Genomic DNA, 13,226 nt, shown 5'->3' with positions numbered 1-13,226 from the left:
CAAGTCACATTTCTGCCAGACGGTGTATTCAGGTGAAGCAGAAATAAATCCACTTGGCGGATCACAGTGGATACCCCTTCCTCCCCGCCTTCGCCACCGCTGTAATCAGTACAGGGTTCAAGGTGCCTAGAGTGATGTATGGGGCATTGGGTTCAGTCCCAAGTGGGCTAGAGTCCAGCATGAGCTCATCTCGTGGACCGTAAAGCAGGCGCCAGGCTTCCACGACCTCAGCTGCTGCCTGGATGCGGGAGCCTCTGGCAGCCGCTCACAGCTGATTCATTGGGCCGGCAGGCAGCTCAAATCCCCAAGCTGCTGTCACATGGAGCTGTAAAGGCGCATCTCTTCTTGTCTATACTTTGCATAAATAAGGAAAAAAATTCTCCCATCTTCCTGTGGGACCTAACAGTCGCAGGGGCTGCTGTCAGGGACTTGGGAGGTGATGTCTGAAAGCGAGGAAGACTCTTTAGGGGAACATTCTCCTTTTACCTGAGCAGCTCTGGCCGTGGTAAAGGTCTGAGATGCCATGCTAGCCAGGGGTGAGACTCTGGAAACACGATGTAAAAGGTGCCAGAGTACCACATTGCCATCCGGTGGCCCCCATTTTAAGGTCAGTGGGGGGTCTCACTACCGGGGCAGGGGAAGACTTTCTTCCCTGAAGGGCAGTTCAGCAAGCTCCTCCCCCTTTGGGTTCCCTGGCATCATGCCAAAGCTCAATGCTTGCAGGCTGACATCCCCAGTGGGCAAGGTTACATCAAGGGGAACTTCTAGCCGCTTGCAGGTGCTGCAGGCTGGTGTGTGCTGCTAGCAAACATGGGAGCTTGGAACAGCAGGAATAAGTAGGCCCTGGGGCCACCTTTGATCAGGGGTGTGATGGGAAAGCCCACACAGCTTCTGTAGGCCTCTGGAAGGTGGGAGGCTGGTGGGAAGCTTCCTCAAGGGGCTGGGAGCCTGTTACGCAAATGCTAATGCTAGAGGCACCTGTTTCCAGGACCTACATCAGATGCAACGTCGGCGGCAAGGGCGAGAGGAGGGCACACCTGGCACCTGCCTGAATCTTCCCAAGTGGCTGAGGCAGCTGTGCCCATTTTTTCCCCTTTGTGGCATTTTCTATGCCAGCTGTCAATGCTTGGAGGGACTCTGGGAGTGGGGACAGGAAGTGAGAGCTGCGGTGCCCTCTGGCCCGGCCTGGGGCAGATCTATGTCTGGGGCAAGGTGACCACTATCATAGGGAGTTATCTGGCCCTTAGAGATTTGGCTGAGGGCACCAGGCGCTCCTGAGTGCCCGCTATGTGCTAGAGTATCTTCAGGTATACTTCTGTCCTATGTTTTGTCACAACCCCGTCAGTGGACAACCTGTGGCAGGAATAGTCAGGCTTCATAAGTAATGCCAAACTTCAGTGCTGGGATGTGACTCAGTAAGGGGAATGTTTGACGAGGCTGTGTAAGGCTGTAGGTTTGATCCCCAGTAGAAACCCAGCATAAACCCAGCATGGTGCTATATGCCTGTAATCCCAGCACTTGAGAGATGGAGGGAGGGGGTTCAAGAGTTCAAGACCAGCCTGGACTGTGAAACTCTGTCTAAAAACAACCAAGCCGAGCCAAACAAAAAACGTGGGCCGGAAGATAGCTCAGTATAAGTAGGTATGGCCAGATACATGTGTACATGCAGGAGGTGGAGTCAGAGGATCCTTTTTAAAGACTCTGTCTTTAAAAAAAATAAAAATAAATATCAACAACAAAACAAACCAAAAACCCAAGAGTGAATGGCTCCTGAGAATAATGTCTGAGAGGCTTTTCTGATCTCCACATGCGTGTGCACATACATGCATCTTTCTACACAAGTGCACCATAGGAACATTTGTGTGATGTAGACAGACAGACAGACAGACAGACAGACAGACAGACACACACACACACACACACACATTAAATACTGTTTTTAAAGTACTATTTGAAACACCCCCTCCCATCCTTCGTAGTACAGCCTTAGCCGTGGACGCCTTGAGATATCCAGCAACAACAGTATAAAATCCTCACGGTTCACCAGACGTTTAAAAACAGCCTTCAGAACATGAAGACAAACCCCTGTAATTTTTTTCCCTGACGATGTTTAGAGCTATGTGCTTCTCAGCCCAGTACTTTTGATATTTCCCTAAGCAAGGATAAATATTTGGAAAGCTGTTGTAAAGTTTCTTACATAATAGCATAAGACAAAAAAGAAAAGAAAAAGGGGGAAAAAAACCCACCTAGCACCAGGCAAACACTTTTTCTTTCTGCTGCAGTAAAAATGGCAGAAACAATGAACAGTAAATGATCTGTCGACAAACCGAAAGGCATATCTTTGTCAGCAAATACTCCTGAAAGATATGGGGGAAACACCGCCGTTGATTGGAAGGACGAGTATTAGAGAAAATTACCCAGTGTGGGAGGTTTGCTATACAGTTGACTGAGAGTACAGATGTTCCTCAGCTTAAGGTATCTGCCGGATTCTCTTCCAATCACGAAATGCACAAGATACAGCAGAGAAGAAATACTGCCTGCAGTAAACGCCTTGTTGAAATAAAAGCAGTGGCCTATGGGGAACATGGTAGAAGTTATGCTGATGGAAGAACCAGGGGAAAAGGATTTTTAAAAAGGATTCTGGGTAACAGTCAGGGCTCAGGTGGCTTCCAAAGTCACCCACCCCACTCTTCAGTCCACAATTATAGCCCTGCAGGCACACATGAATGTAGGAGGTGTGGCGTAAGTTTATAAAAGCAAGATTGTCCTATTAGATCAAAATCTTTGTGACTCTTGGTGACGTGGTTGGGTCTGGCCTCAAAAGCTTTCTAGATTGGAGAGAATGAGTCAGGAATAATTGTGGCAAAGTCCTAGAAGGAGGTGTCCTGAGGATTCTCCACCCCTTCCCTGCCACATCACCGATCCTGCTGACAAAGTCTCACTGTGCTGCCCCAGCTAATCTGGAGCTCCTGAGCTCAAGAAACCCTCCTACCTCAGCCTCCCTATAGCTGAAACCACTACTTCCCTCCTCTGTGCCTCTCTGCCTCCCTTCCCCTCTCCCTCCTCTGCCTTCTCTCTCCTTCTTCTCCTCTTCCTCCTCATTCTCCCTTTCTAAAACTTTTTTGAGACAGTGTTTCACTCTATACTCCCAGCTGGTTTATGATGCCCAAGCTGGTCTTGAACCTGTGGCTATCCTCTTGCTTCAGCCTCCCAAGTGCTAGCAATTCTAAGGCTATACCACCATGCCTGGCTCTCACTCAAAATTTGTGTGCCAACATTTACTAAGGCGACAAGGGTTGTCTTGTTTAAGGACTTGGTAAAAAGCTTGCAAAAAGGGAATGTACTTTCCCTGCTCGCAACCCTTTAGTAAAGATGTCCCTTTAACGAAAAAGTCATAAGAATGCCGTCTTTGAATCTTGAGTAAAGTCTTATAGTGGAGAAGGAGAACTTGACAACAAATTTGAACAGGATTCTCTTTGCATGGGTGCAGGTACATGTGAGAGCATTCACAGTGGCCAAAAGTGTATTAGATGGCCTCCTCTAGTATTTCTCTGCCTTATCCTCCAAGACAGTCTGTTTCTGAGCCTGAAACTCACAGTCACCAAGCTCTGGAAATCCTCCCGGCTTTGTTCTCCTTAGTGCTGGGGTTTACAGGTGTGTGAGACCATGTCTGGCTTGTTATTCAGGTACTGGGATCTGAACTCTGGCCCTCATGTTTGAGCAGCAAATGCTCTCATCACTAGCCATTAGTCCAGTTCCTGAAAAGGCTCACAAAGACTTGATTCTGTAACCAAAGATGTATTTATAGAAATTAAATTATTGCTGGGCAGTTGTGACTCTCACCTTTAAGCCTAGCACTCAGGAGGCAGAAGAAGGCAGACCTCTGTGAGTTCAAGGCCAGCCTGGTGTATAGAGTGGGTTCCAGGATGGCCAGGGCTACACAGAGAGACCCTGTCTTGAAAAAAAAAAACCCAAAAAACTTGTACTTATTCTCTCTCTCTCTCTCTCTCTCTCTCTCTCTCTCTCTCTCTCTCTCTGTGTGTGTGTGTGTGTGTTTGTGCATGCCATAGATTTCTTGTGGCAATCAGACGACAATGTTGTAGAGTTGGCTTTCTCCTTTTATCTACATGTAGATTCTGGAGATCAAACTTGCATCGTAAAGCAAGCACCTTTATGTGCTGGGCCATCTTGTTGGTCTCCCAGCAATGTGTGACCAATAAAGTCCTCGTACTCACACCCTGAGACTTGTAAGTAAAGACTAATCTAATCTGCTTTTCAAAATTCAGGTATACTCCCCATGCACCGTAAAACTCGCCTCCTTAACGCACACAATCTAGTACTTTTCAGAAACGTTCACAGAGTTGAGCATCTATTACCCAACAGCTAATTCCAGAATGGGCTGGTTTTTAAAACCACAAGTTTGAAAGTGAAGAGGTCCTTGGGTTTTGAACAAATTTATAAAACATAGACGTGTAATGCCACTCCATTGTGTTGAAAGAGCACCTAACTGACACCCAGGAAGACAGAAATATATCAGCTGGAGCCAAACAAAAGCCTTGCATAATTGGTGGGTGGAATTTAAAAACCAGTATGATGGTCCTGGCAGCTCCGTTAACGATGCCTTCTTCCATTCAGCTCCCGTATTTTCACGACAGCCACTAAAATCCTGTATTGAAATAAACTACTCCAAGAGCCAAGACTTCAAATTGTTGTTTCCCAGTGTTAAATCAAGATTTTAGCAAACAAGGAAACATATTCAATCTCCCTAATATTACTAGCGGGAACAAAGTGTGTTTTTTGTACCTTCATAAATGTACAAATAAATTTGTAGTGTTGCAGAATTTACTGGGAAACACAGCTAAACCCACCTTTACATAATTCTTTCAAACGTCCTCATTGGCTAGGTCAGGGAAAGAGAACTATGGGGGGGGGGGTGATCCACCAAGTTCCCAGCGCAAGTCAGAGAGGATTAGGGGAGGTACATTCCCCTCTGGCTGACCAGCTCCTATATCTAGATATCACCCACTCCAAGACCCCCCAAAAAAAGAAAACAACACCCCCCAGATAAACAAACAAAAACAGAAAAAAGGGGGGGAAAGAGTGCATATTACCAGCAACAGCCCAAGTACCACGTCCTGAATTCTTTTTTTTTTTTTTTTAACAATTAAGTCAATTTATTTAAACAGTTGGCTTAGGCATCTGCAATGGTGACTTCAACCTCCACTCCAGGCTCAATACTGATGGAAGTAATCTGCTTAACAATCTCTGAAGGACTGTTCTTATTCAAAGGCTTGTGAGCCCAGCACCAATTCTCCCTCTCCTTCAACAGCTCCTGGAAGCCTTAGCTTTGCATCCTTCATCCCAGCCACCCTCATAGACCCAGTCATTGTAACCTCCTCAGCTGACTGCTGCCTCAGGGCCTTTGTACCGCTGGGCCCTGTGATTCAGGCCTTCACTCTATTAGGGATTCTTGCTCAGCAGGCTGTTACCCCTCCCCACCAGAACCCTGTCCTCCACGTGTCTTTGCTTCTGCAAAGGACCTACTAAAATGCCGGGAGTGTGCCTCACACTTAAAATCCCAGCATTTGGGAGACGGCAGCAAATGGGTTGTCAGGGCAGCTTGGGCTATGGAGTCTCAGGGGGAGGGGAGGAAGAGCAGGACGGGGAGGGAAGGAGATGTTACTAGAGGATGGGAATATGGCTTAGTGGTAGAGCAACTTTCCTAGGAGGCACTAGGCTCTGGTTTTGAGCTGAAGAAACAGGAAATGACTATTGTTATCGTATTGCACAATACTTTATTATTGGTCTGTCTCTCCCAGGGGAATGTAGACCTAGGAAGTGAGGGGCTTTCAGAAATTTAGGTGCAGCCTGAGATGACCTGGGAGTGGTGGCGGGGGATACAGCTCCTTGCATTTCCTAGCTGAGTGAAAGACGTGGAAGGGCTGAAGGACTCCAGAAGCTTCCGCTCTATGGATTGGTGTGGCTGTGCCCATGAAGGGTTCTGAGTGTGGACCTGGCCCAGTGACGGTGAGGAAGGACTGTGTCAAAGGCTGGCTAGGGGAAACCAGCACAGCAACCTTGCTGCCTGCCATCAGACTAGACTGAGGAGTGATGAGAAGCTAGCCTCTTCCTTATGTCTTAGTCCTGGGTCCAGAGCCTGCAGGGATGGATCCAAGCCTGAAGAGAGGATCAATGGGTAGATGCATGTTTACTCCTTCACAAATTATTGCTGGGATCCTGTGTTGCTAGGGGCTGGTGGATGAAGGCAAAAGGAGAGTTGGGACTGTCCCGTGAGGTCCGAGCCTCAGAGCTGTGGTGGTCATGCTGTCTGGGAAGGAGCTAGCTCTGTGGGATCTGAGGCTGGCTGCTACCTCAGAGGTGATCACCCCCTTGTGAATGCCTGGGCAGGGGCCTAGAAGCTGCAACCCTAAGTAGGGCTAAGCGTTGAGGCCACTAGAAGAAAGCGAGAGGATCCTGGGGTAGAGCCCACAGCCAGCATGCAGGGAGCACTGGGTAAGGGCGCAGTTGGGGAGGGGACCATGAGGAGACATTAGTGGGAGGTCAGGGAGCAGAAGGACCTGGTGAGAGAGCAGACACCTGGTGGGTGGACCCTGGCTGAGTTGGAGTTTAGAAATCAGCAGGAGCCCCCAGTAGTAGCATCAGCGCCTTGGCCAGTAGTGCCAGGGCCAGTGGGCCGGTGGCTGGACCCAGGCTACTGGCGCTGTTCTGGACCCGGGTGGTAGTGGTGGTGGTGGTGGTGGTGGTGGTAGTGGTGCTGTTCTGGACCGGGGTGGTTGGTCTGTTCTCGTCTGCAGGGGGCGCCAGGCCACAGTCGGTGTAGGGCTCCAGGCAGCCTGCGAAGGCCATGACGTGCGCGATGTAGTTCTGTTCCTGCACTCCGTGTAGCAAGTGCGCCTGCGGGCCACGTGCGAATATAGCCACGTCCTCCCCACCGTGGGTCTCCGACTTCACCGGCACAGCAGCCTGCTGCTGGTACGATGGGTCATCTGGAGGGACAAGATGTTCAGAGAGAGGATCTCTGACCTGAGTCCCCTCCGCTCGACTTTCAGGCAAGCTAGGCCACCGCACTCACGGCTTTCAGCATCGGTGACGTTGGGTCTTTCCCCTGTACCGACATAGCCTGGGCCATTGCCATACAGGATGGAGGTGTAGGGCTTGCCATCCAGAGCATTGAGGGGAGCCAGCCCTGCATGGAGGAAGAGAGACACGTTGTCCTACCAAGGACTGATGCTTAGACTAGCCCCCGCCTTTTGCCTGGCCAGTGGGTTCAGTCGTTGCTAGATTTCCCACAAGGCAGGTGCCCTTTCTGTCCGTTTAACAGAGAAACGACAGCTCAGAAGTTCGGTATGTAATTGACACAACAAACAAACAAACAAACAAACAAACACAAACACCTGTCACTGTCTCCCAACCTACCAAAGATGGAGGTCCCTCGAAGTGTGTAGCCACCAAAGGAGAAGACATGGGAGTGGTCAGCAGTGACTATGGTCAGAGTGTCCTGCTCACTAGTGAGCTGGCTGGCCCTCTCGATGGCTGAGTCGAACATCACAGCTTCAGTCAGCGCCAGATAAGCTGTGCCCAGATGGTGACCGCGGTCGATCCGGCCCCCTGCAGGAAGCCAGTGTGCTTGAATCCATCCCTGCCCATTGTCCCCTCTTTCCATGGGAGCTTGAAGACTCACCCTCCACAAATAGATAGAAGCCTTTGGGGTTCCTGCTTAGCACATGCAGGGCTGCCTCTGTCATATCCTTCAGAGATGGGTCCATCAGGGGGTCTCGTTGAATCTCGAATTTTGTGTCTACAGGCTCAAAGAGGCCTGGGGGACAAAACCAAAAAATGACGGTGACTGCCAAGCTTGGTAGTGGGGTCGTGGTACGTGTACACACAATCAGTGGTTGCCGTCTGAGGTGTTCCACCTCAGGAAGTATGGGGCCATTACCCATGAGATACGTCACTGATGGATCCAGGGACTTCTGAATGAGCTCTTGGCGATTCCAAACATACTGGGAACCCTAGGGGGACGTAAACAACTGGTAAGGCCCAAAGTCCTTCCCTGGTCTCCCCTGCATCACTATTAATCTGCCACCCCATCACCTGGTGCTTTGACAGCCATTCCTGCACCAGGTTCTTGCCGTCCAGTCTGGTTCCAGTCTCATTAACATCATTCGGATACTCAGGGTCTGGGGTTCCTGCAGGAAACATGTATTTTCGGCCCCCACCAAGGATCACCTGTGGTCAGAGAGGATGAAGGAAGGTGAGCTTTAGGGCCTCTGCCTCCTTTTCCAGCCAGCTCCACACCAGGTGTGTGGGAACTACCCAGCCCTCAGAGACTCCCAAGATCCAGGGAGCTCAGTGTACAGGCTGACTGGGACCACCTCTTCCCCCTCTCCTCCATTACCTCTCCCCTTCCCTGCATCTCCCCTCCCCAACCTCACTCCTTCCCCTTCCCTCCCCTCTCCTCCCCCTCCCTCTCCCCTCCTCCTCCCCTTCCCCTCCCCTCTTTCTCCCCTTCACTTCCTCTCCCCTCCTTCTCCCCTTGCCCTCCCCTCCTTCTCTCCTTGCCCTCTCCTCCCTCCCCCTCCTTCTCCCCTTGCCCTCCTCTCCCTCCCCCTTGCCCTCCCCTCCCTCCCCCTCCCCTCCCCCTTGCCCTTTATCCCTCACGTTAATGTCCATGTTGGAGACGAGTTGTGTAGCAATGTCCTTGCAGCCCTCCTGCAGTGCAGAGGCAGGCATATCCGCATCCCCGTACCAATTGCGGTTCACAGTGTGAACATAGGTGCCTGCTGGAGATGCGTGCTGCACCCTGGTGGTGGTCACCACGCCTACGGATTTTCCTGAAGATGGCAAAGGTCAGGGTGAGATGTCCAGTACCCCGGGCTTGCCCCCATCCCTGAGCCTGGCTCTGACTCACCTGCTTTTTTGGCACGATACATCACAGAGAGGACCTCGTTGCCAAATGTGGTGTTGCACTGGTCAAATCGTGCTGCCGCGCTCACACCAATGGTCTTGTAGTTCGTCTTGACCCCACATAGGTAGGCGGTGGCTGTGCTTGCACTGTCTGGGACCTGTCTGTCCACACTGTATGTCTGGGGACAGAGATACCACCCAACTGGGCTCAGAGCAGACATTTATTTCTTCACCCAAGCCTGGAGGCTGGTCATTTTCTCTGCCACCCTTTCCCTGGGTCCCCATCAGCTTCTTCCTCACATTCCAGATGTGTCTCAGTACTCACCTTGGACAGAGCCATATATGGGAAGTGGTCCATGGCTAGAGGTGTCTCAGGTCCTAGATTACCTTCCAACTGTCCCTTTAGGATCCGAGTAGCTGTCACTGTGGGCACCCCCATCCCTGAAGGAGCAGAACCGCATCAGAACTGAAGCCCAAGGCCTGCTTGTACCCACCAGTGGCCCTGGGTACTTGGAGTACAGGGGTCCCAGGGTAACCAGGCCTCACACACCATCACCCAGGAAGATGATGAGGTTCTTGGCTGACGTCTGAATGGGCTGCAGCTTCTTGGCAACATTCAGGGCATCGGCTGCCTTCTGGTTCCAGAATGCTGGGTTCTCCTCCTCCACTGGCCAAGGGAATAGCAGAGGAAGGGTCAGACTGAAGGGCCATGGGTGGGAATGGGGTCTGCGTCTGAAGGAGCCTCATTACCTGGAATGACGCTAAGGGACAGTTGTAGCCTGAAGCCCAGCAGCAGCAGCACCCAGGCGCCCTGCATGGCTGGGTCTGGTGGTGGGGCTGCAACAGACGAGGAGCTGGGACACCAGGGGATCAACGAAAGCACAGAATGCCTGGACTTAAATAGGGGAAGACTTTGTTCCTAACCGAACAGCCCCACTCCCCTCCCCTGGATCGAAGTGGCCATCCTGGCCCCGCCCCTGCCCCGTGAACTGAACTGAACTCCTGCTTGCTGGAGGAAAATGGCAGGGTGTGTCTACAGCAGCCTGGGCTGGGGGTCCTGACAGAGCAGGCTCCATGTGAGCACTAGGTGTCCTCCCCAAGTAGGGAGGGAGATTATGCAGTATGCAGCTACCCTCTTGCCTGTGCCTCATGCTGCCACGGTGCATACCCACTTCTTGCTCACAATTCCTGTCTCTCAATCACGCTTGCTCCTGAGAGCCAGGGGAACTAGGCTTGTTCTGGGTGCTGGAGGTGGGTCTTGAAGCACACAGCTTGGATGAGGGGCCTTTTTTTTTTTTGGCTTCCTTGATACCTGGAGTCAAATGTCAAAAGAAACAAGGCACGTTGAGTGCCCTGCTGTCCACTTGGCCTCTCGTTAAGCTTGACCTGGGCAAGTACTTGGGATGTTTTCTCTGTGCTGCGTGTTTAAAATGGGGTTGCAGACAGAGGTCTGTCTTCCACGTGGAGACAAACCTTGCATGGTGGCCTCCAACAAGAGCAGCTGTGTGCTATGGTTTGAATAAGGATGGAGTCCGTTCCTGGGTGCACAGGTTGCAGGCTTGGTCCCTGGTGTGGTGATGATGTTGGAGGTGATGGGAGGGAGAGGTGACTAGGTCATTTGAGGCTATATTCTTAGAAGGAGTTAAGGTATTTTTCATGAGATCCTGCTTAGTCCCTACTAGAGGAGGTTATAATGACAGACCAAGACTGGCCTCTCCTCCATTTCTGGCTCCCTTGGGATCTTTCTCTTTGTCCTCTCCTGATATATACACCATTCGATGTAGTGAGGAGGAACTCTGTGAGACTCAAGCCCTTATGAGGGCCAGGGCATTGGACCTCCAAACCCCTGATTTAAATGCAATCCTCACCATCCTTTGCTGTTGCAACGGAAAACGACGCTATGGCCTGAGTGTGCTTGGGTGGATGACTGCATAAACGAACAAGAAACAGTTCCTATAAGTAACTGAACATCATTAGCCTGAAAAGAGAAGGGATCTGCCAAGTGTCGTTACAGAACTCAGGAGTTGGAGGTAGGAGGATCAGGAGTTCAAGGAAGCCATGGCTACACAGTGAGTTAAAAGCCAATGTGGTGAGTACTTCCAATCCCAGTGCTCGGGAGGCAGAGGCAGGAGGATCTCTGTGGGTTTGAGATCACCCTGGTCTACACACTGAGTTCCAGGTCAGATAGGACTACATAGTGAGACCCTGCCTCAAAAATAAATAAATAAATAAATAAATAAATAAATAAATAAATAAATAAGATTTTAAAAGCCAACATGAGATAAGAGATGGGGGTGAGGGGAGGGGTGGGGATACGGCTCAGTAGCAGAGGTGGGGAGGGGCTACTACAGCTCAGGGCAGAGCTGCTTCCCTAGCACACATACCTAAGGACCTGGGTTCCAGATTCAGACCATGAGCGCAACACTAGGACCGCCACCAAAACAACCTCAGACCCAACTCAGACAAACCAAAGTCAAAGCCAAGGGGATCCCCAGCCACACTCCTATGAGCCATGAGGAGATTGTGTTAAGTGCCATTAGCCCATCACAAAGGCACAAGCCCTGCCTCCTCGTTTTTGCTCAGGCACCACCAAGAGACCTAACGTTTCCTGAGTTCTTAAGAATGGGGAGGTGCTGGAGGGATGGCTCGGAGGTTAAGCGCATACTCTGTTCCTGCACCAGATCCAGGTTCGGCCCTCAGCTCCCACATCAGTCGCTCACAGACCCCTGAAACTGCAGCTCCAAGGGACCTGATGGCTTCTCAGACACCTGCACTCATACATGCACTCGCACCTCGCACACACCTATGTGTGGTTGAAAATAAAACAAGGAGCTGGGGAGATGACTGCTCTCCAGGGGACCCCAATTCGATTCCTAGCACACACAGTAGCTTGCAAACATCTGTTAGTCCAATTCCAGGGGAATCAGATACAATTCTGACCTCTGAAGACACACACACACACACACACACACACACCTCCCCCACACACACACCTCCCACACAGACATACATACCTAAACACCCATACACATAAAATAAGAATGGTTGGTGGGAGGCGGGTGTAAGGAAAATCTTTAAAAACAAAGTATAAAAAGTTTGTTTAATGAGGTCCATGAAAAGAAAAAAAGAAAAAGCAAAGACGGACGATCTATAGCCAGGGCCTGGGGGATGGGAGAGACAGGAGATTTTCTCTAATGGGTTCAGTGTCTCCTCTCTGCAGGACACCTGGCCATGTGCTGCCCAGACACATGAGGTCCTTAACACTGCATTTGTAGGACAGACCTCTAGGTGAGCCTCCCTGCCTGAGCTCTAACCACTCCCTCTACTTCCTGTCGGCATGCTGTCCTAGGAGAATTAATTTTTTCAAGTTTATCAACCAATGATTTTATGGCCCTACAATAATTATGGGAACAATGATAATTCTATCCATGGTACACTACTGAATGAGGAAATCAGAGTAATTAGAGTTTTCATGTCCTTAAGTATTTCTTTGTGCTGGGAGAGGAAAATCCTTGGCTAAAGTTCAGAGGTGACTGGGTACGGGGCAAGCTCTTAATCAATTAATTAAAAATAATAAAAAAGAAAAAACCCAACCAAGCTGCAGGGTGAAGGTTCGTGACCTTACAGTGAGTGCTGTCAGAGGGACTTAGCTATGATACACAATTCCCTTTCAAATTATTTAGCTTCCTCCTTCCCTTATTTTCAGTCACCATCACCACCACCACCACCACCACCACCATCACCATCATTATCACTATTACCACCACCATCAACCACCATCACTACCATCACCACCACCATCACCATCATCATCATTACCACCACCACCATCAACCACCATCACCACCACCATCACCACCATCATCACCATCATTACCACCACCATCACCATCACCATCATCTGTGTGTGCTGTGTGTGTGCACATGTGTGCACTCCCACCATGTGGGGGTCAGAGGTCAGGGGTCTGTGGAGTCAGTTCTCTCCCGCTACCTTTATGTGTGCTCCAGGTGTTGGATTCGGCTTGTGTGGCAGGCACCTTTACCTGCTGAGTCATCTTGCTGGCCTCTATTCCCCTTTGAAATTGTAATGTTGGCATAATTGTAGAGTCCTATTCACAGTTGTAAGGAATGAGGTGAACTGACTGCCAGGTGCTGGGAGAAAATGTGGGACTTATCTTAGTCCCAGTGACACAATACCCAGACACTGTGGCCAAGCCCCCAGTTTTATTTATGTGAGTTTGTGGGGGGATGTGCACCCCCCTTCCTTCCTTTATTTTAAATATTCACTTTCACTTTTA

The 13,226-nt window shown here is 50.3% G+C and overlaps 1 protein-coding gene across 1 annotated transcript; it reads right to left on the bottom strand.

The window, feature by feature from the left end:
* Positions 1–5,778: 5,778 nt before the first annotated feature.
* Positions 5,779–9,814, bottom strand: Akp3 (alkaline phosphatase 3, intestine, not Mn requiring). Its single transcript, NM_022680.2, has 11 exons — positions 9,679–9,814; positions 9,479–9,595; positions 9,254–9,369; positions 8,933–9,107; positions 8,683–8,855; positions 8,116–8,250; positions 7,961–8,033; positions 7,703–7,837; positions 7,438–7,629; positions 7,094–7,207; positions 5,779–7,007 (listed from the first exon to the last, which is right to left on the bottom strand). The coding sequence occupies exons 1-11, from the start codon at positions 9,743–9,745 to the stop codon at positions 6,628–6,630; spliced, it is 1,677 nt and encodes a 558-aa protein (NP_073171.2). The 5' UTR covers positions 9,746–9,814; the 3' UTR covers positions 5,779–6,627.
* Between the last annotated feature and the right edge of the window lie 3,412 nt (positions 9,815–13,226).

This window comes from Rattus norvegicus, chromosome 9 (assembly GCF_036323735.1).
Source record: "Rattus norvegicus strain BN/NHsdMcwi chromosome 9, GRCr8, whole genome shotgun sequence".
NCBI classification, from domain to species: Eukaryota; Metazoa; Chordata; class Mammalia; order Rodentia; family Muridae; genus Rattus; species Rattus norvegicus.
The sequence above is the reverse complement of the archived record's forward strand: the minus strand, read 5'-3'. Positions and strand labels throughout refer to the sequence as shown.

Coding starts and splice junctions, on each gene's coding strand:
- Akp3 (NM_022680.2), bottom strand. CDS start 9,745: ATGCAGGGCGCCTGGGTGCTGCTGCTGCTGGGCTTCAGGCTACAACTG. Junction 7,630..7,702: donor CTTCTATCTATTTGTGGAGG/GTGAGTCTTCAA, acceptor GGCTTCCTGCAG/GGGGCCGGATCGACCGCGGT. Junction 7,208..7,437: donor TCGAGGGACCTCCATCTTTG/GTAGGTTGGGAG, acceptor TCCTCCATGCAG/GGCTGGCTCCCCTCAATGCT.